The sequence below is a fragment of the Styela clava genome, chromosome 7 (genome assembly GCF_964204865.1).
Source record: "Styela clava chromosome 7, kaStyClav1.hap1.2, whole genome shotgun sequence".
In the NCBI taxonomy this organism is placed as follows: Eukaryota; Metazoa; Chordata; class Ascidiacea; order Stolidobranchia; family Styelidae; genus Styela; species Styela clava.
The window spans coordinates 16,677,371-16,700,657 of NC_135256.1; the positions used below are offsets into that span (position 1 = coordinate 16,677,371).

The 23,287-nt window shown below is 33.2% G+C and overlaps 1 protein-coding gene across 1 annotated transcript in view; it reads right to left on the reverse strand.

The window, feature by feature from the left end:
- LOC120328024 (DNA repair protein RAD50-like) overlaps positions 1-23,287 on the reverse strand; it is a 30,317-nt gene that overhangs the window by 2,488 nt on the left and 4,542 nt on the right. The window contains exons 3-26 of the mRNA XM_039394401.2: positions 18,977-19,090; positions 18,534-18,655; positions 18,007-18,192; positions 17,245-17,377; positions 16,539-16,655; positions 15,750-15,842; positions 15,069-15,225; positions 14,449-14,651; positions 13,385-13,597; positions 12,765-12,916; positions 11,799-12,017; positions 10,576-10,751; positions 9,876-9,991; positions 9,251-9,381; positions 8,263-8,452; positions 7,726-7,855; positions 7,499-7,587; positions 6,259-6,395; positions 5,662-5,833; positions 4,766-4,879; positions 4,174-4,301; positions 2,371-2,499; positions 830-1,011; positions 88-227 (exon numbers count right to left, since the gene is read on the reverse strand). Of these exons, the coding sequence (XP_039250335.2) occupies positions 88-227; positions 830-1,011; positions 2,371-2,499; positions 4,174-4,301; positions 4,766-4,879; positions 5,662-5,833; positions 6,259-6,395; positions 7,499-7,587; positions 7,726-7,855; positions 8,263-8,452; positions 9,251-9,381; positions 9,876-9,991; positions 10,576-10,751; positions 11,799-12,017; positions 12,765-12,916; positions 13,385-13,597; positions 14,449-14,651; positions 15,069-15,225; positions 15,750-15,842; positions 16,539-16,655; positions 17,245-17,377; positions 18,007-18,192; positions 18,534-18,655; positions 18,977-19,090 (3,543 nt within the window). The remainder of the gene's footprint in view (positions 1-87; positions 228-829; positions 1,012-2,370; positions 2,500-4,173; positions 4,302-4,765; positions 4,880-5,661; positions 5,834-6,258; positions 6,396-7,498; positions 7,588-7,725; positions 7,856-8,262; positions 8,453-9,250; positions 9,382-9,875; positions 9,992-10,575; positions 10,752-11,798; positions 12,018-12,764; positions 12,917-13,384; positions 13,598-14,448; positions 14,652-15,068; positions 15,226-15,749; positions 15,843-16,538; positions 16,656-17,244; positions 17,378-18,006; positions 18,193-18,533; positions 18,656-18,976; positions 19,091-23,287) is intronic.

Here is a 23,287-nt window from a genome sequence, read left to right on the forward strand (position 1 = left end):
TGTCAAAATATTTGGCTCAATTAGGTATGCGCTATAAAATTCATTCTAAAGGGTGAGGCCAATTTTCACAACAGTAGTGGTGAATACCTTCTGGCCAGCACTGCATCTTCCTCTCATATCAATTTTTTGACCTTGAGAACATTTAATCAATCTGTAATTATAAACTCTCCTTGCAGATGACGATGTCGTACTGTCTTCATCGCTGCATATTTCTATGTAGTCGATATCTGGAATGACAAATACAGTAAACAATAGATCAAAGAAATAAAGAACAAGTCACTTTCTTTAACCTGTTGTGCGAATATGAGACAAACCAGTTTAATGAACAAAGATCGCTTAAAATAAAGATCTTCAAAATCTCAGATTTAATGAATATTCCATCTGCCTCTCAATTCACCAAGTCCTCCCAAACTATAGCAGCTCATTTCTTAACAGTGACTGCTTGGCAAGAGCCTTATTAAAAGCAAAAGGGGTATAAATAGATATGTTAAGTAAAAAACAGTAGATAGACAGATAAAACTAAGATTGTAGAGTCTGCAAAAATTTACATCAAAATCTAATTATGTTAAAAAAAAGATTTCAGCTTCAGCAACTAACTGTACCAAATTTTGATAATCGAAACTTTGTCATATGAAAGCTTTCATTAATTGTCTACTTAGAATGCATAGTCAAACTTTTCTCCAAAACTTTTGTAAATTTTGACTGCCGTTAACACAATTAAATTATGAAATGCCGGACAGAGAACTAGAGAAGGATTACAAATTTTGATTCAGCATTTGACCCTTGGGTAATTTGAAAAATCGGACTGGAAATACATGCAATTTCTTACCATGTCCCCGATAAGTTTCCGTCCATATTTCTCTGATAATTTTATTTATTTCAGACATTTTCATACTGTGATATCTCATGATAGCACGATCCAATGCATTATGATATTTCTCCAAATCTTCTATCGCCAGTTTCAACGTTGTCACTTTAATCAAACAATCTTTATGTCTCTCATCAGCATGTCTAGAAAAGAAAATAAACATTTTTGTATCTTTATTTTATACAACGCTTTTCTGTGTTTTTCACTCTGAACAGGGCCCAGTACAAGCAGACATACAAGGAGATAATGTTTTTGGAACGACTTGAATCAATCAGCATTCCATGCTCAATTTATTTCACCATAGGGTGCAAGTTGGTTGGCATGAGATTCAAACTCTAGAATTTCAAGCTGCAATGCCAGCATTAACACTATGACCATTTCACTCTAAATGAGGCTCGGCGATGTGGCGTATCAAGCTGAGCGTTAGGAAAATGCTCGCCACCACACCTCTGAATATCCTGCGTGGGTTCGCAGGTTCGAATCCTATGCGAGGATGGTTATGTACGTGAGGATTGCTGGACTGCTCGCCACCGTAAGGGGGTCCACACAACCGCTGGTCGGTTGCGGCCCTTTACATATCAGTGTCTGGCTGCCTGAACAGAGCCTTGCTCGAGGTGATTTGAGAGGCATTTAAAAAATCATATAAAAATAGCGGAAACTGCAGATCCAAAATTTGATCCACATTCCCCAATAAACTATGTCAACTTTAAAATCAATCAGCAATTCCAAAAGAACAGGCCTAGTATTGCTAATATGTGGTTGAATTCCCAGAGGGGTTCAAAGTTCAAACATTGTGAATGAAAGACCAGATTACAATCAACGTTTTAATCTCAACTTCTTTCAATATGAAGGAAATCAAATTGAACTCTGCACAAACTAATTTCGGTTCTGAGTTCGAATGATACATGACTACATTGCTATCATTATGATTATCTTTCCCAGATGTTAAAAGGATATATAACATTACTGGAAAAGTGGTAGCTCTGTACAGTGTGCTAAACGTGTGATAGTTATAAATAGAATCATTGTAATCATGCCTATAAGAGCCTTCAAGTTTTTGACAAGTTTCCAATCCACTGATTAAAGGACAGTATGATATATGAAATGTCGACAAAGGGTCAATGGGAATAAATTGTTAACATTTTTTTTTCATAAACATATCTAATAAATGTGTGTTTGTGTTTCACAGGATGACAAAGAAAAATAGAACACTCGTCATTTATAACTTATTCTGACAACTTATTTGTTTGAGTGATCAATTGTTAAATAAATTTTCTTCTTTTTTGTGGAAGCAATCATGAACTTTATGGTTCATGTTTTTTGGGGTCACTTGATTCCTGTAGCATTCTAAAGATGTATCAAAGTTTATTTGTCAACTTGCGAATGGGCAGTAATTAATATTATAAAAATAAATATGAGAAGGAAAAATAAACTAAAAAGAGGGAATGAGAAAAATATAAAAATAAATGTCATGTGAATAGTACAAAAAATGTAGGTCGTACTTCAAATCTTCTTTTTCAAGTTCTTTTTTAACGGAGTTAACATTTTCCTTGATTCCTTCTTGTCTGGTTGCACATCTTTCTTTCTCTTTTGTTAAAGAATGCCATTTATTGCTCAATTCTGTGATTTCCCTATTAAAATAACATCAAAATATCAGATGAAGGTGTTAAAACAAAGCATTTTAATATAATATCAAATTAATAAGTGTGTAATAGTGGCATTCTACTAAGGTTGCAGATTGCAGATATAGGTAGATATTGTAATTGGAACTAACACCAATTTCATTTAGACCTGGTATTTTATTTTTATCATTTCCTTAATTAATGGGTGAGTGTTTTGTTATTTCTATAATGGGTCATATTTAATTTCAAATTTTTCCCTTAATTTTGTATGTACATTTTGAAGATTAAAAGGTATATAAATGAAGAGTCAAACAAACTTACTCATTAATGCCTTTTTTTTAAAACATTTTGACCAAAATTAAAAACTAGCTTAAAATCATCACATTTTCCGGACCTCCTGAAGTATGCGCACCAAGATGGCGCACAACCTGAACTCCGGTTGTGTACCAGGTTAGAGTTCAGGATATGCGACATCTTGGTGCGCATACTTCAGGAGTACCCATTTTCCTGTTCTTCTTATATGTTCATCATTTTCATTTAGGCGCATCAATTTATTTTGTGGAAATTTCAGTTTGGGATCACCGCAACGCTGACCCAGCATAATGACAATGCCCAAACTAATAGGCAAATAGATATTTCAATTACTGAATTGAGGTTGTAGAAAATGTTCCATACCTATACTCTACATCTGATTTATATTTCTAAAAAAAAGTAAACACGCATGCAAAATATATTCTATTAGGAATATTTATTTTGTGATATTCCGTAATTCTCAATGCCAACGTTATTATTATCATTCCCAGATGGTAAGAATCGAGATTCTAACATGACAGGTAATGTGGTTCCTCAGCGTACAGCGTGCTAAACGCGTGATAGTTATAAATAGAAGTCATGGTGATCGTCCCGATAAGAGCCTTTAAGATTGTGACAACTTTCCAACCACTGATTAAATGTTAGATTGTTAGTATAAATGAAAAAGTCAGTAACTGTTAATTGCCATTTTTCAGTTGCAGCTGACAGATATGCAATTTCGACCAGAGTTCAAATAAGAGAGAACTCATTAACTGTCGGTATCACACATCGAGCACGTGGTACTACAGAATGTTGAATTAATAAACCACATCCCGTGGCACCACAAGTCTGCAATGTAATTATAAAGTGCGTTTGTCAAACCACCCCGCCATATGCTTCATACAGCAAATATCTTTATAGTTATGAAGCTTTTTTGTGAACCCAAGTTGGCAAAATAAGAGATACCAGCACCGCAATTTGAGGAACTTTGTTCTTCTTGGGGAGAATAATACTAATTTATGCACACATTATAACTGTTTATAACTGTAAAAAAAAGGAATGCGACTTGAGCATAACACAGGATCTAAGACCAGCTAAAGATTGAATAAATAAAGTATTCCAAAAAAGGGGAAAGGGGAGGATTTAACAAAAAACGTTGGGAACCACTGTTTGGCAATCACAGTTCAAACTAAATATTGTTCTTTTTTGTTCTTTTCTATTGTTCGCATGAAGTGTATTTTTTATGGTGATAAAATAGATACTGACTACTGAATTACCCATTGATTTCATTAAATATAATATGGTTTTGATAGAACAGTGTATATTAAAAATATTACCATCTAGTATCTAGCCTTTTATCTTTTATTTTGTTGCTACTTCAATATTATTTACCTCTCTAATTTCCTAGAATCAAGTCCTTTTATTTTTTCTTTCATACTTTCAATCGTACTTGTGGTTTCATTTATGACTTCATCTTGTTTACGTAGATTTCTGTTATCGTCAAGATCTCGTTGTCTATCCTGATTTAAAATTGAAAAATAATACATACTTTTTTAATGGTTATCCTACTTGACAAAACATACGGTAAGACATTTTCATTGGTTAATGTGGTTATCCACGGAGCCATGTGTATGGATGCATGAGAACTTTTCAACAGATTACCAACCCATGTAGAGTATGGTAATAGTTCAACAGTTATTTTACAAACGCATAGACGTTACAGATGCGTGGACCTGGGCACTATAACTGTTTAGCTATCTACCCAGACTGGTAACCAGGTGAGGTTGTGGTTTGCTATATTGTGAGTAATCACTCTTTCGACTGTCTCCGTGAATCTGTATATTCATTTACATTTTTTATTCCAAGCTTATTTTCCAGTACTAAATTACTAATATACACAGGGATAGATTATGGGCCAATGTAGGAACCTCTTAAGCTAAAAATAAAATTGTTGATGTATAAAATTTAACAACATAGAACTTACTTTGCAAGTAGCGAGTTCTTTTTCTATGTGTGTAATTTCATCTCTTAATTTATTTAGTTCTTTTTCCTTGCTGTCCAATTCTGATTCAATCCTTGTTGTTGCATTTTGAGTTTGCTGTATTGAAAGATAGAGTTATAAAAATTAGCAACTCATGATAAAAAATGTAACAACGATTGCTGTCTACTAATTTATCAGCAAGTAGAAAGGCGGGATTGACTAAGTATCAGACAAAGGTTTGCCAGTACAGAGAGGTTATCAATATTTTATCCAGTATTAAGCAGGGCTGCAAAGTCTGAAGTTTTTTTTTTATTGATAATGGAGTCGTTTTTTTAACCTATGAGTCGAAGAAAAAATTTCGTAAAATTAGGAACTCAAGAGATGGGATTTTAGATGTATGACGTTGGTAATTAAAGTCACTAAACTAAAAAAAAACAATACTTCAACTAAGAATTCAAAACATACAATTAAAGAAGGCATAAGTCATGTTTTTTGTGATCTAAATTTGGTTTACTCAAAATCAGGATAAGACTTTTTGTCAACCAGGAGACCACAGTCATTTTTTCTTAAATGGCCCAGCATTTGGAGTTGAAGGTCGGTTAAGTGCTAATCGATGTCAGAGTTTTCACCAAAAAAAAAATTATCAAGTTGCCCAAGTATTCTAAACATACAATTAAAGAAGGCATAAGTCATAGTTTATGTGGTTAAAATTTGGTTTACCTAGAATGAGGATAAAAATTTTTGTCAGCCGAAAAGCCTTGGGTAATTTTTTCTTAAATGTCCCTGCATTTGGAGTTAAAAGTTGGTTAAGAGCTAACAATAGCTGTGGGCCTTGTAAATATTTCCAGAAGTTGTTTTTCTGTGATTTTCATACCAAACAATAAAATTTTCTTTCTTACCTCAAGAGAATTTAGTCTCCCAGAATTCAAATATTTTTTAATTTCTGCATTAGATTTGACAATATCTTGATAAGTAGACTTCATAGATTGCAGATGATTATTTGCTACTTTCATTTCATCATCTCTTGTTTTTGTGGCTAATCGTTTCTTGTTTTCAAGTTCTGATAATTGCCTAAACATATTGATTTAAATGATATTATCCAAATTATTTAGACAGTTTTCAAGATCAGACTCCATACTATGATCTATTTGATTTGATAATAGTTGCTAACCTAATGGGCATTTGATTAGATTTAAACAATACACATCTGGCTTAAGAGTCTAGTTGACGATGATTTGACTCAGACTTCATTTCTGGCTCTAAAAAGAAGAAATAAGAAAATTTTGACCCAAAATATGTATGTCAACTGAATACTTTTTGGTTTTGGTTTGACAATAGGAACCCAAACTCTGCCCATAGGATCACATTCAAATTGCGAAAAATAAAAATTTGCGACAAAAATTTGAAAGCCTTCTCCAACTATATTATTTACACGTCGCCATAAGTCAGGTGCTAATAAAAAATGTAGTAGGCTATTCAGCAAATAATCCACTTACCTTTCTAATGGAGATATTTTATCATGAGATTCTCTACACTGCTGTTGCAGTTGTTTGATTTCATTCAACATTGTTTTCTGAGATTCTTTCAACTGTTTACATTTCTCTACATCAGCAGCAATTTTCAATTTCTCTCCCTAAATATAACAGATTCCTATTATAAACTGTTGTTATCAATATTTATACCTAAGTAGACCAAGGACCACCTTGCTATAAGAGCCAAGAGTTAAGTTAAACATATTTTAAAATAAAATGGAAATCAACGCTTTTAAAATAAAAGGGCGAAACTTGAAAAAGCTGTTTTAAGAAAATGAGTTGAACGTATATTTTCAATTTTACTCCCGTGGCTTCTTATTGAAATGATTTGGTGAATATTTATTTAAACTATGATCTGATACCAGCTTAATAAGCACTTATTTTTTGCAATTTTTTTCAATGAAAACTTATTCAACTTCAAAATATTCCCTCTTGTCTTAAAACCCTCGAAATGGAAATTTACGTTAAGATTTAAGATTAATTTAAGATTTGTCCTATATTTCACAAAGAAGATATTGCTTTTGGTCTTCTGGTCAATGAAGGAATAAATTTTAAATGTTTTCAAGAGTTAATAACAAGCCACTCTCAATAAAATAATCTGCATAAACATCAGGTGGAATCAATGAAATAACCTGCAATTTAAGAATGCAAAGCTAAAGCTTGAAACCATGAACTGAGAAAAGACTATGAATTTGTGTGAATTGGAAATGAACACCACAAAGCTTGGGAAACCACATGTTCTTGTAGGTAAATATTGACAGTAAACTAATAACAATTGTTTTTGATGAAGTATATCGACTATATTCGCAAGAAACAACCCTATTAGACACGTTCCACTAAAAATTATGAAATATTCAACTAATTAGCGATAAAGCAGTGCTATGTAGTCAAAATTTCATGTTTTTACTGAAATCAGAATTAGAATCAGACTCATGTTTTTGATTACCTCAGAGTCAGATTTTCTGACTTCTAATGCTGATAATGGAAGTCAAATAATCCAATGAAAACTGAGAAAGCATTAAACAGAATTATTATTCTTAACAGACAATTAAAGTCTTCCGTCCAGAAGTCAGAGTTGTTTTTCAAATTGCTCAGAGTGAAAAGTTTGGTAAAAATTTTTCCATGACACTACAGCACTATGATAAACATGTAACAAAACATTTCGTACTAAAATTTTCTTTATTTGATGAGATTGATAACAAACCTGTAGTGAATTAACGTTTTCTCCAAACAACCTCAATGTATCCGTTTGTTTCTCTATTTGGTCACGTTTGTCATCAATAGTTTTGCTATCTGAAAAAAAAAGAATTAGAAAGTCATTGTAGTTTTCATATATGACACTGCATGCTATTAGTCTGATCGTTTTGGAATCGTTATATTCATTTTGGGAAACCTTTTCGGTTCTTAACTATTATTAAGTGAACTTCTTACATTTTTGTATTTCTGCTGATAATTTCTGCTTCTCTGCACTCAATGTATCGTAACTTTGTCCTGAAGATCCGGAAGTAGGTAATTGTGCTTCTTCAAATCCTATCTTTCTTGTGAGATCTTTTATTTCTGTCTAAAACGAAATAACCGAGGAATAGATTTTACACAAGGCAAAGTATAAACCTTTTACTGCTTATACAAGCAAAGATACTGGATTGCTAGGAATTAAGCTAAAAAAGCCAAAACAGTACAATTTGACCTGACTCAAGCCCAAAGAATCTTCCACAGACACATAGAACGAATGAGAATAAGGGTACCCTAGAGCTGAGATCTAATAACTAACTATTCATTTCCATTTACATTCCCAAATAAGGCTGTAACATGAGCATCACAATATCCCTTCAAAATTACGGCAAACTGAGATCGTTAACTCACAAAAGTATATTATCTATCCTAAAACATCACTGCCTGATAGGTTGATTAGAACTATTTGAAAATACAATTATAATATATTAATCAATACAATTTATAAAAACGTACCACAATACTCTCCACTTGTGCAACATCATTGGAGCAAGATTGTGCAGTTGCACATTCCTCTTGTACTTTACGAACTGCAGCTTCCTTAGCATCTATGATTTGTCTCACTTCTGTGATTTTGTTTTTCAAATCAGTGATTTGTTTTTTGATATCAGGAATCACTTCTGAATTCAACTTGTCCATTTCTTCTCTAAAATGATATATTGGAGATTTCAATTAGATGGTAACTAACTGACACTCCCTATGAAAAAGAAGCTGAACTGTTTGAAAGTACCAGATATACTGTTGCACATAGACTAACAAATTTGCTACTTCTAGAGTGAAGAACTGAGAAATAAATTGACAGGGGCTTAAATCACATTTTTCATGATAGGTGTCGAGATAGTATAGTGGTTGAATTTAACCATGTCTGCATCAAAATTGAAAAATAGTGTTTTCAGGTACCATTTCTACCACCTCATCTAGCAGTGTGGCCATGAAACAGTAACAATTCCAGACCTAATATAATGGCTACTTGTACAAAACCTTGTCAGGAGTTAATGGTATGTAAAAAGTTACATAAAAATAATGCTCCAAGGCAGTATCTAATTTTGAGTTTGTTAATCAGTCTATCAATTGCATATCTTGGGTTTTTCATTCAGTATTGAGATACACAATTTAAGAACTGCCCACGTCTAGATATTAGACACAAAATGGACTTATGGAGCATTTCGCAAAGTTTTTGATTCTTTTTCTCCTGAACTACACCATTCGTTTCAAATTTTCAGTACTGAAAGATGAAAGAAGTCGCTAGAACTCTATTGCTTTTATTTTTCTCCGTTTTTATTGACGGAGATTACTTTTTATTCCATATTGCTCGCCGGCCTCTGTACTGCTTGTCCACCAATCCTCTTAGCAAACTTAGTGCTTTGAGAACTTGCTGTAACGGTACCAATACACAGGCTCTTCAAGTCCTTGGTTAGAAAGAATTTTTATTATTTCAACATACTTAGCAGGCCTCTGTTGCAGCAGCATTTGATAACGTTTACGTTTCTTCTCCAGATCTTGTTCTTGTGTCAACATTTTACGAGGAGCAAGCTCTAGTTTCCTATGAAGTTCTTCTGCCAATTCTTCAACTTCCTGCAGTAAAATAACTTTTTATTTATCCTAATACAATGTATTGACAAGATCACACAATATTACAAAATGCCCAGGGATAATAAAAATGAGTTAAAAATTCGAATCGATTCAAAATTTATATACATATTATAGATAAATCTGAATTGATATGTTGAGCTATGAAAGTCTCACAATATGATGAAAAGGAATTTATTCAATTTCTGGAAGTGGAAACTATAAAAAATGGACAACCATTCAAATCACTGTTTTTGTTTAACCTCTCTATATTTCTAAATTTAAACTCATTCTATTCCTAATATGATCCAATTTAAATATACTCAATGTTACATATTTAAAAATTTGATTTAAAAATGAATTCAAAATAGTAGATTATATGGTTTCGGCCATGAGCATAACCCGTTTAAACTCGTATTCCATAATGCAGACCAGTATCCTCTTCACTACAAGATGTAAAAAATACAACAATGATATTCTAGCAATGATATTAATATAACCTGCGCTTGATCAAATAGCCGGTGACACAATGGGCATGGTGTATTCTGATGATCATCAGATGCTCGCAACTTTTTTAAAAATTCTTTGTACATGAACTGAATCCCATCTGTTAGACCTGAAAAACAGATTAACAACTTGTTGTGTTAAATTCAAGGAAAATCCACAATGACATATTCGATATGAAATACATCTTGCCAAACTAGACTCTATAATTATCTTTGAGAAATATTCGTTATCAGAATCAAAAAAGTTTGAACAACTTGCCCATGCGATAAATAATCCAGACAGAGAATATAAAAAAATCATCAAGACTCAAAATTTGAATAATATGTTACAAATTACAAGTTACTCATGTATTTAATGTAGAAACATAAAAAAAAGCTTGGAATAAATTAGTAATAATCCAATTACAACATTTACCTTTATATCCATATACACCAAATAAGAAACGAAAATATTGTGCTCGAATAAGAGATGGGGAGTTGGTTGTAGATTACAATGGCTTCAACCACGACTCCGAAGCTTTATTTTTTAGCCTCGAAGCTAAAACTAAAAGTTCTGCATTTATTATGGTAAACTTGGCTCGAGCATCACCAAAATGTCACTGCTTCACGACTCCAAACTCCTACTACAGCACTGGCTCGCCAGTCCTGGCTTGAACAATAAGTACCAGTATTTATTTTGTCAATACTACAGTACCTTTACTTCCTTGTAGTTCTTTAATATCAGCATCGACTTGTTTTAAATCTTCCTCAAAATCTTCAGATCCACATAATTCAAACATAATATCTTCAATTTCTTTTGTTCTGCTGTTCTTGTCCCGTAAATCTCTAGTCAACATGTCAAGCCTAGTGCTTAGCTTTGTGAGTTCTTGTCTGTTAATAATAAAGAGTAAGTCAATGATAAAGTAACGAGAATATCGGTTGGAAACCGAAGACTTATCGATCGATAGTTAGGGGATCCCCCAAAACAGAAACTGCAGTTTCGATTCATCCGCTCTTGTAACTTGCGCACTGCGCATCGCACACACACACTCGGCGGGTTTCAAAATTCTCTCGCTTTACAAAAATCTAGATCACTATATCAATAATTGATTGATAACTCGCTAATTATACGACATAATTCGCCCAAAATCAATAGGCTTCTGGTCCGAGATAAGATGAATGCACATGCAAAATCTGGAGCAGATTCAATCTCGCTTTCGTGAGATATCGCGTGCATCTAACAGACACACACACAGACAGACACAGACAAATACCTATCAATATACTTACCGATCTTAAGATCGATAAGTAACAACAGTTAGATCTGAGTGTGCGTGTGGTATTATTCAAAGAATTTGCTGAAATCTCATCGCAGAATGATTCATTGAATAGTTGACAGCGATGGGCCGGAACAAGATAATTAACCATAATATTTACTACTCCAAATACATCTTGAAATATTATTTTGCGATATTGAAGAATATACTAAAATGGGTCATGTTCACCAGAAAAATTTATACATATCAATGTAAATTTGTAGCAATTGAGTTTGATGTGGTAACTTGGTAAGTTAACTATGGTAAGTAAGAAATTATTTGTCTGCCAATCAGATGTAAACTGCTTAAAAAGACAAGTTTCAAATAAAATTATTCTAAAAATCCCCATATTCTTGAATCAAGAATCTACCTAATAGAATATAAACAATTCTTATAATGTGATTTTAGACATTGCTGAGAAAAATCTAAGAGGCTGAGCAATGAGCACTATATCAGGTGATAGAAACATATTATGGATACGTGTGTGAGCAATTGTTCGATGAGGTGAAATCTTCATAGTATGCTAATACATAAAATCACTGATACCGAGTATATGCAAAACATGAACATTTTTGTATAGCTATTGTCAGATAAATATCTATCGGATAGTAAGTGAACCTACTTTTTTTTGTCTAGATCTTTTCGAAGCATTTTCTCTTCATCTGATTTTTTCGATATCCATCGACTCAGATTTTGTCGAGAGGGAAAAGGTTGTTCGTCAATATTTTTGTCAGATTGTAGAAGATTTATAGATATCAAACTGTCTGAATTTCTGTACTTTATTTTCCTCATTTTATCTTCTCTATCTTTTTGTTGATTTTTCCATTCCTCTATTTTGGTCCTGGAAAAATATGAGAAATAATTCAATCCAAAACATTGTCAAATTTGTCACCGATCAATACCCTATGTCAGTGTCAACACCCGACCTCATAGCATCTATCACATATTATTCACTAACATATGATATGTAATATTTTCTCCAACTTTATTTGGACATAATTTTGATGCAAACTGAATTATATTCTTTAATTTGTTGAAGTATTATCATCATCGGAATACAAGTAAACTGAAGAAAGAGTAAATCAAAATGATAAATACTAAGTTGAACTTAATAGGAAAAAAATATAAGCATTCCGAATTTATGAAATATCAAAACAAAAACTTTATACAGGATACGATTTTCATATTCATTCCCATGGGAGAGGAAAGCTGTTTAGATGATTTACTCATGTGAGTTATGGCGGCCTCTCGACTGGTTACTAGTCTATGTCATGTATGGGATAAGTTAGCCAGTTATTTGTTTCAGATGCATGGATTTGATGGTTTAAGTGCACCACCACCATATGGCAATGAGGAGTTCAGTAATAGACTTGCACATAATTATCCCCAAGAAGATTTGAACCTGCAAACCCACCTAACGTAATCAGAGGCACGATGGCAAGTGTATTCTTATTGCTTGACATGAGCCATATAATACTAAGTCTGTTAAAAAACCTATTTTACTTTCACTGTAACCAAGTTTATCTACCAATTCACACTTATAACGGCCATCCGAACAAAACCAAATGATGATAAATTAAAACTGAACCTGCTTTTCTGATGTTCTCTCATATTCTCAATTTCTTCATCAATTTGCTTAAGATTGTGTTCGCGTTGAGATTTAATTTTTGATAAATTTTTGACTTCTTGTTTCAACTCATTCACATTGAATGATTCCTCAGCATTTTTCAATTCTTTCTCCTACATTAGTTAGAAAGCATTTAAAAAGTTACATTTCCATCAAAATCGTAGATATTATGAATGGCGTAGGATGAGCTGCTCAACAGGCAAACAGACCGCCGCGGCTAACACTAAGCGAAGAACAAGTCTGATCTTCATTGGAAATAAATTTTAAATTTCTGTGATAATGTAGACAATTTAAAGATTAAATGAGTTTGCCTATTGGAGTAATTTATTGGTCATAATACGTACAAAACAGATTAAATTACTATTCCGAGTACATAAATTCCGAACTAACATTCCTACTATATCCTATATACACAAATTTGATACTTTAAATCCGTTATTGATACTATCTTAATTTTACATTGTTTCAGAGGTTATTATTAGTAAGAAGAACAAACTTGAATGATGCAGAAAATGATCATCTATATTTATCTATATAAAACATTTTGATGATGAAGAAAGCTTCGGAAGAAAGCAACAAACCGCATTTTCTAGTTGTTTTTGTAATTCTTCTAATCTATCCATATCAGATGACGATTGTAAGTTTGAAATTTCTCTTTTTATTTCTTCAATTTTTCTGCTTTTATCTTTGATCGATTGTTTTTTGTGTTTGACACCTTCCTCAATTTCAGTTTTCGAACCAAATACATTCTGAATTTCTTTGCTACAGGAGTCAATGTCTTCTTCAAGTCTTTTCTAAAAAATAAATAAATTGTTATGATTGTAATAAAATTCTTCATGTTTACTTGGGGAGCGGGAAAACCCAGTCAATGTAACCAATGATGTATCAGGGATGTCTAAAAAGGATCGAATATTTGAATCTATTCAAACTCAATTACATCCATTAGTTTATATTCTTTATTAATTTCATGAGAAAAATTATCATTTTAAGATGTGAAGTCTCATTTTATGACCAAAATTCTTTCATTTAATTTCTAAAAAATGTAAAAACAGTAATATATTGAATTCACTGGTTTAGTATTTGCAATAATATTACTCTAATTTCAACACAATCTCAGGTCTGAAAAAGTGGAGAGTTTTCCATGCCTTGAATTAAACCAAGAACTAATAACGGGATAATAATTATATTATCATATTTGTTAGGTTCTCTTTACAGTATAAAAAAATTTTAAAACTAAAAACAAAATGCTGGTTTATTTATAATCATAATGAAAATCAATATAGGTTTGAATTTTTGTAACTAGGCATAAAATAGTCGTTGAAACATCAACTTGAATTTTCAAAAACTAATAATTGTAAATTGTAATTGTAAACTAACTATCGATCACCATAGCAAGAATAAAGATGACTATTGAAGGGTCTTACTGCACACTAATAGAAATGCATTCCTGTAATATTTCGTTCGACAAAGGTCGTGGTTAAACTCTATTGCAACTATGACAAGAAAAGAGCTGTATATTTGTGCTGGTGTGCAGCATGAATCTTGAATGACATACTCAATGCCATCATCACATTCATATTTATTCTAGATTGAGCCCTAAATGATTAAAGTGAGAAGACATGTGCTATGGATGTGAAATTCCAACCTGTTTGGCATTCATAGTTTCTTCATTTTTTCTTACAACTCTTTTCATTTCAGATTCAAATCTTGCAGCATCATCTTCTGATACTTCCTGACCAATATGAACCTGACCCTTGCATACATCATGTTCATCAGAAGTCTTAACAAGCAATTCTACTCTCTCTTCTTGCTTTGTTTGGAAGCTTTTATACTCTTGTTGCAATTCGCCTGCACAATGTAAGCTATGTAAAAACAATTTTTTTTTCCTCTCGCCCTCATTGAACTCTTGAGATTGAAGACTATGCTATGCTACATTTGCTATGACAAGTGCATACGACGGGTCACGATTTGTAGGGCTGGCTTATATGCAAATTTTTAGAAATTCATCGTTTTAGTGGGTTGACTTATATGGGAGGATATACAAACTCAAAATTAAAATTTTCAAGTTAAAATTGTCCTAAATATTTTCAAAACACAAAATTGAAATATAAAATATAATGAATTATGATTCGATTCAAATATTCAATTCATTTGTTAAATCCCTGACTAAAATCATTGATTAATAAGTTTGAAAGAGTATACACTACAGAATGGGTATGTGGATTGTCCAGCTTGGCTTTCTAATACAAATCTAACAACACATACCTTGTCTCAAAATCAATTTGTTTTTTCTTTTTGTGAACGCATCAATTTCTTTTTTGATTGGTTCAATTTGATACTGACAATTATCTAATTTATTTCTCTTGTTTTGCAGAAGATCTTCTTGCCCTTGTATTAGTTGAGTCAACTGGGCATCTGTTCCCTTAGAAAGTAAAGCACAAGTGAAATTCTTTTGCCTAAGAAAGCTAAACCGCAAGACTTGACAATCTTAAAAAGTGATGAAAAAAAAAAAATTTGAAACGAAATAGAAATACACAAAGGGTGTCCATAACATTTACTATTTAAAAAAAAAATATTATAATTTATTGAGCCACACTTTATGGCGGACATCTATGGATACAAAATAATGAATATTTATTTCCATTTAATCAATTGCTTTGTCAACAATTCCCCTATAACTAAGAACAACAGAGCAATGGACATGAGGGCCAAAACAATCATTTTTACCCACAATTCCCCCACCATTATTTCGGACACAACTTAAGTAACTGAACAATTTTTAAAAAACTCCCGACTTTGCTGACCACCAGATTGAAGTGGTCAAAGTAATTGGTCCAGCAGGTGATAAAGGAAAAAGCAATTTTTTACAACCACTAGAAAAAGAATACTAAAAACAACAAAACAATTCATAAGTCTACTTCAAGTCTAACAATGATCCATACTTACATGAAATAGATTCTGAATTCTTTCTGCCAACATTTCTCGATCTTTCTTCAAATGATTCTGCCGGTCGCACGATTGCCGAAGTTTGATATCAAGCTGTGACAAGTGTGTATATATTTTCACAACATATTCATATCATTTTTGCCCTTGCACAAGCAACTATGCTGCTTTAGTTTGTGAGGCCCAGAATCTTTCCAATTTAGATTTGCCTGCCCAATTCTTACACCTTGGGTAAGTTGGTGGACAATTTAGATGGGGTTTGAACCCAAAAATTTACCTTGCGATGCCATCATAGTTCAAGTTCATCAAGTCTAACGTTTTAACCACTAGGCCACAATAAATAATTAATTTGAGTAAATGGAATAAAATAATTCTATCGAAAGTAAGGTAATAACTTCTTTTGCTCAGTCATAATGGGTTCAATATTCTTTACTCAGGACTAGACCATTTATCACTGTATACTATAATTAAATAAAAAAGGTCAGGGCCAATTCAAATACAATAGATATGCAAGTGTTAGAGATTATTCAGAAAAAAGAGGTGAAACATATCAATAAAAAGAATATTGTAACATTAATCATTAAATCAATTGTAAACATTAATAACATGCACAGACTCGGTACCAAGTTTAGATACACAAGTCGCATACAAAAACTGTTCCCCATTAATATAAGGTTAGCGTTGAGAAAAATAAAAATATAAAGATAAATATTAAAACCCTCCTATCCTTCTTTGGAAGTTATGGGCTAACTAACATTATAAAGCAAAACTATAGACAGTACATAGGCCTACCTCCAAAATTTCGTTTTGAACTTCCCTTTTTTCCTTCAACTGATCACATATCGGTTTTAACTGATTTTCAAGCTGATTTGCACTTTCTTTAGCAGCAGACAACTTGAATTCTTCTTCCTGTTGTGATCAAAATAAAAAAAAACGTTGTTATGTTATATGAAAATATTCACAATGTGAGGCACCAGAGGCAATAGTTTGAATTTGTTTAGCACAGGAACACAATTTCCTACCTATACTGGAATGATAACAGCTAAAAAAGTTACTAGGAACTACTGACTTCCTAAAAGTGGCATTCAAATATATTGTTCAGACAGCTATTCAGTAGATTCCGGGACACAGAACCCAAAGCATGCCATTTAACACTCACAAGAAAGAGCCTAATAGAAATCTCTGGCAACAAAATTGTTATGTAAATAAATTAGTCAAATAAGTAGCGGAAAATAAGTTTTACACTTATCCGAACTTCAAGTTACGGTTGGGTTCTACTATTTTCTTATCCCCAAACCATCAAATATATCATTAACTCTGAAATCCATACAAACAGGCTTGTAACATTCAAACATCACAATATAAACTCCACAAACAATGCCACATATAAATAAAGTGAAAACTTAGATACCTAGTATTTTTAATATAGATAAACACAGACACAATAGAATACAGCCATCATTCGATAAAATAAAAATGTTTGAATTAGTTCAAAAACCTTCAATTTCTGTCTCTTTTCTTTTGCTGTTTCCCGATATTCTTCAAGAAACGGCAGTCTGGGTTTTTCCTCTCTATACGATTTTTCTTTTGCTTTCTTAGTCATTTTAATTACATCAAGAGCCTTGATGTATCTTAAATAAATTAAAGATTGAGTTAGACTTACATTACCTGGAAAAAGAATCAAATCGTATATGATTTCAATCATTTTATAGTAAAGCTTTAAACTTAAACACATGTAGGTGTAATACAACTACACTCTACAAGTATATTTGAGATTAATTTGAAAAAAAATCTAAAAAATTCATGAATTTATCTCAATATAAAATTCATTTAGGACCTAATTTTTAGAATGAGAGAGAGAAAATTGATAATAGGTTAAATCAGATGGAAAACCATGACCACTCTTCCTGGTACCAGTCCATGTTAGGTAACCAGTTATTTGTTTCAGATGCATGGACTTGATGGTGAAGGAACATGCCAGGGGATATCTAAACCACTATGTTGGCAAAGAGTCCAGTAATCATCTTGCTCAAAAGTATGACAAATGAGATCCAATTTTGGGAACCGTTGAAGGGTAATCAGAGCCCAGAGGTGTGATAGCACAATGCATCAACTGTTGAGCCTTGTGCAAAAGGGTTTTTGATAAAACAACAAGTTCGGTATACCAAATAAATTCAAAAGAAGCCGATGACATAATCGATAGAAAGTCTATATTATGTTTCAGTAGGCAGAGATGAAGAGACACACAGAATAAATCTACCTTGTTGCAGCAAAAATCTCATCAAATTTATTCTTGAGCACTTTTCCTTCTGACAGAGGCCAATTTGAATCTTCTTGATGACAAAAAATGACATTATCCAAAACAGCTTTGGAAACACCGAGTGAATTGACCATTTCTATATTAATATCAGTGCACTTTGATGTCGTTGAAACTTGTTCATCACCTCTGCAGAATAGAGAAAATAATTAGGGATGGGATATTGTTTATCCTGTAAGAGGTTGGCAAACTGAATCCTTCTAATCGAGTCATGTCCAGGTTAGATCCGAGTATGTAGGAGAATGACTAGTGAAAGCTGTAACCAACCAGAAAGCAGTTATATTAAGGTAGTCAGTCTACTACAACATTAGGTCTAGCAATTTTCTCAGACATAAATATTGTATATGAAATACAGAGAGGATTCCTCTCTTTTATACAACACTTTTACGACTTCACTCTGGACAAGGCTGTATAACAAGCAGTCACTTATAATTACTAAAAAAATATTAACTTATTTATCAAATTCTTACTTTGCCTTCGAAATAACAGAATCAAGTGTTTTCAATATAACTTTATCTGCTTTCTGAGTGACTTGCAAACTTCTTTTGACACAACATATTCTACCTTGAAGATCACTGAATTTTAATCCCACCTTTTAAAAATGAATGATACTTTATTAATGGGTGATCAATTATGAGGAAAAGAACCTGAAACTATTCTAGGTTATAAACCATATAAAGTGAATAGAAGGGAGATAGTGGTCATAGAAGATACTTACAATTGATATTTTATCAGTCATTTTGTGATAAAGAGAATTCAAATTTTCAGAGTAAAAAGTTTCCCACAAGCCGTAACATTTCATCATTGGAGAATACACAAAGTCACGAACATACTTAATTTACATAAACTATATAAAGATGTCTTGATTATCATCTTTTTGTATCATACTTTCATATTATCTTAACTGATTCACCTGAGCTCTAACTTCAGATTCACCAACTAATTTAGGGTCATGAACGAATGCTCCTCCCTTTGTGTTTGCAGGTTGGTCTCCAGTTGTTGCATATTTTAGACATTCAATCACAGTCTGCAAACAAAAATATATATTCTTTGGTAAAATAAATGAATAACAGAAGAATTCATCGAAGTTGAGTTGGACTATCATCAATTGGATGAATAACATGGAGCGTTATAATGTCTACAGCAGTACTTTATAACAAACAGTGTTAAGTATTAGTTTCGTTCACCGTGAGTTGCAGGCCAAGTCAATTAACAGGTCATCCGAGCGATGTTAGGTAGAAGTATCTAATGATGCTGTTTCCAGTCACAAACCATGTCTTATAATACTGCAGTAGATGTCATAAATAACGATGAAATGGATAAACATGAGTCGCATTGGCATACGACTTCCATCTTGTGTTAAAACCAGGGCTGGGGAGTCGGAGCTGGAGCTGGAGCTTGGAGCCATGGAGCCGTAACATTTTGATGGAGCCGGAGTCGGAGTTGGAGCTGAGCTGGCCATGATAGATGGAGCTGGAGCCAGAGCCGGAGCTGCCAGAAATTTCAGCGGCTCCAGCTCCTGACAAAAGAATTATTTTTTTTTCTACTTTTCTGATTTTTTAATAATTTCTAGGGTTGAGAAATAATAATTACGCCGATTTTAATTCTATAATTTCTGGCGTCTCCAAACACTTAACAGAACTAAATAGTTGTATAATTAATCAAGTTACTATTGTTCTAAAGTAAATAGTGTTGGATTATATCACGGATCTTGGTATTTTTAAACGGCGATAACGATTTGGCAAGATCGCAAAAATATGAATCAAAATTAATTATAATCGGGCAGTTTTCCACACATTTTACGTCCGTAGCTTGTCATTTATGTTAGAGATTCTTTTTTTATTTCGTAAGACGACGCAACATTGAGTTTCTTTGAACAGAATAAAACAATAAGGCAAGTGCTGGTATCGGTAATGGGTTACATTTTTAGCACAATAGGAAATTATTTTCTGACAAGTCGTTTTTTTTTAAATATTATAAACAAAATTATTCGCCAAAGCGCAGGAAAAAGTATAAATTATATTTTCCTAATCTTCCCAATAAAGCAACTTATTTTTCCGACTTGCGAAAGTTTATTGAGGTATCGTAACAAAACGTATGAAAACAACTTATTTAATATATGACCTTGGTTGGATCTAAGCGAGACATGTGAACATAATAATATTCAAATTTTGATTTCACTTCCATTCGCTCGCGGGATTGGCGAGAATAAACGCCTTGCGGGAAGGTTTTCTAAAAGTGAGTGCGTTTAGTTATTAATAATAACTTTACATAATTAATAATTTCCCGACGTAACTGGAAATAAATGCGAAAATGGCGACAATATCCACCACGCAACCGTGAAAGAATGCTGTAACGCGCACTGAAAAATGAATATATATACCAAACAATCTAACAATTCTATTTTGTCGTCTTAAAAACTAATGACAAAGTGCATAAAATCGTTTGAAGATTTTGCACGGAAACGAAACAAACAAACAGCTTGCGAAAAGTGACTATTACTTTAAAATTTGAAAAAGTATATCGGAATACTTTGATATAGCAATATGGACTGATAAAGTTATTTTGTCGTGAAAAATAGCGGTAATGCATTCTGATATACTGTTTTCTGTGAAACTTAAGTTTCATGCTTGAGAACTACAAGCAGTCGCGGTCGTTAACGGGGTTGCACACTTAATTCATTTTTTGCTATACGATCAAATTACCATATATATATGTATACTAATATTTATTGATGTCGATTAGTGGCCAATGCAACCGGCTATTTTACGATTACCTGATTACAACTCCTCACTGCTTTTCTTTTTCTAATAAATGGTATTTACTGGCAAGTGTTAAAAATACTTTTGTGGATAAAAAAAAACAGACAACTTAAATTTCTCAGAAATATTATTTGCGAATAATTTGATTTCGGCGATCTAAAAAACCTTATTGCCGCTAACGACTACTAGTAAAAAACAAAACTATATTGCAAAGAGGGGCGTTTTGACTATTTGGGAATCCCTAAATATTATGTAATATTTCCGAATTTAGATCTGAAGTGTCGTATATAAGGTTAGGTCATCGGCTTTCTCAGCTTGGTTGTATATAACGTAAAATGGGTTCCGAAAAAAATGCGATTTGTTTTCTTGTCTTCGTCTCATAAATTGCACCGCGATATAATGATGCGACGCGGTAGGTCACATGGAGTGTGTTCAGTGGATTTAGTCGAAATCGGGATTGCGCAATAATTGATTGTAGTACAGGTGTGGCTTGCGCAATACATCGGCAATTGTGGACAAGAAAAAAGCGATCGGCCGATCGCTAATTTACCTTTGTGACGTAACTAACAGTAACGACCACGTAGACATGTCTGGGCATGTTCAAGCAATGCTGGAACATGACATGCTGGCTTGCATGCCTAAGTGTCGGAATGACCAGTTGATGTATATTGTATACGATACAATTTCTCGCTTGTAGAAAATGCTTACCTAATCTTAATGCAATCCATGACAAGTAGTTAATAGTAGTTAATATTAAATTAGAGAAAAATAATTTGTAAGAATGCAACCCTTGTACCATGGCTTGCAAAAGTAAAAAGTCCGCAGTGTTCAAATATTTCAAAGAGAGTGGAGATAAAAATGCACTAATCTGCCAAGTATTAAAGAAAGATGGGGCCGTTTGCAATCTCAGGTTCATCAATAAAACTTCAAATTTGAAGCGGCATTTGGAAAGACATCATTTTGATGCCTTCGAGTCTGTCAAAAAAGAAGACAGTGAAGACACAAAGAGAGACAGCGATATAAGTAGACAAACCTCTGTCTCAAGCTACTTCACAAGTCAAAAAGTGACCATTTCCATGACTAAAGAAAAGTTCCAGAGACATATCATACAGCTGGTGGTGAATAATGCAGCTGCACTTCAACTGTTCTCTTCGAAAGCATTCCTCGGATTAAATGGAGAAATGGCCAACAAATTGGGAGTATCACTGGAGAGACATGATATAAGAGATATGGTGGTGAAGGAAGCCGAGTGTCAGAAAAGAGTGTTAAAGGATATATTACATGGGAAATTTTGTTTTTTGAAAATGGACGCTTGTACTAGACAGCGAATTAATGTTTCGCTATAAATGTTCAATTTGTGGATTATAAAAATGAAATAGCCATCCGTACATTATCAGTACGGGATACACAAGCTCAACACACAAGTGAATTTATTCAAAAATTTGTTACGGAAGTTCTGAGAGAGTTTGAAATTAGAAAAGAACAGATATTAGCGATTGTGACAGATAATGCCTCTAACATGACAAAAACAATAGAGAAACTTAATGCAGATATGATTGGGGACGAGGTTGAACGTGATGATGAGTTGAATGAAGGTGAATCAGATGAAGCTTTAGTTAGTGCTGTAAACAGCATAACAGCTGTTCATACAATTGAGCACATGCGGTGTGCAGTACATACCCTTCAGCTTGCTATTCGTGATGGTTTGAAAGAAAAGCATGTACACACTTTACTAAGTAAGCTACGTCAAACCTCAGTCATGGCCAGGACGCCTAAAATAGATGCTATATTGAAGCGTAGAACAGGAAAAGGTGCAATAATAGATCAAGCCACTAGGTGGGGTAGCACCTACTTAATGATTCAGCGGCTCTTGGAAATAAAAAACAGTTTAATTGACATGGCCAATCCAGACATAACCTTGACTGATTTGCAATGGCGACAGACATATCAATTAGAAGAATTACTTTGGGAGCCCTATTTAGTCACCAAAAGGTTACAGGCACAAGATTTGACACCAGGGTCTTTTTATAAAGAGTGGAAAAACCTCATTTATAAACTTTCACAATCCAGTAGCATCATTGCAGATGCTATAAAAGCATCTATGCGAAAAATGTCTCCTCGATAACCCTGTATTATTAGCGGCTATTTATGTTGATCCTATGTACAGGGTTACCCTAAATGAAGAACAGCTCAATAGAGGAAAGGCAGCGCTATGTGATATAGCTAGCTGTTCGAATGCACCGTGGATCACGCGCTACACAATTTGAAGACCAATCACTCTGTGCTAGTGGGCCTTTAAGGAACTCCTCTGATTCTGGTTCCGAATGCGAAATAGATTTTGAAAAACACCTTGACATTGAAGCTAAACGTCGTCGAACAGAGAAGGAAAGTAGAAACTCAAATTCAGATCTATCACCGCTTTCCAAATTCAAAAGAGATTTCTTTTATGCTTTAAATGATGT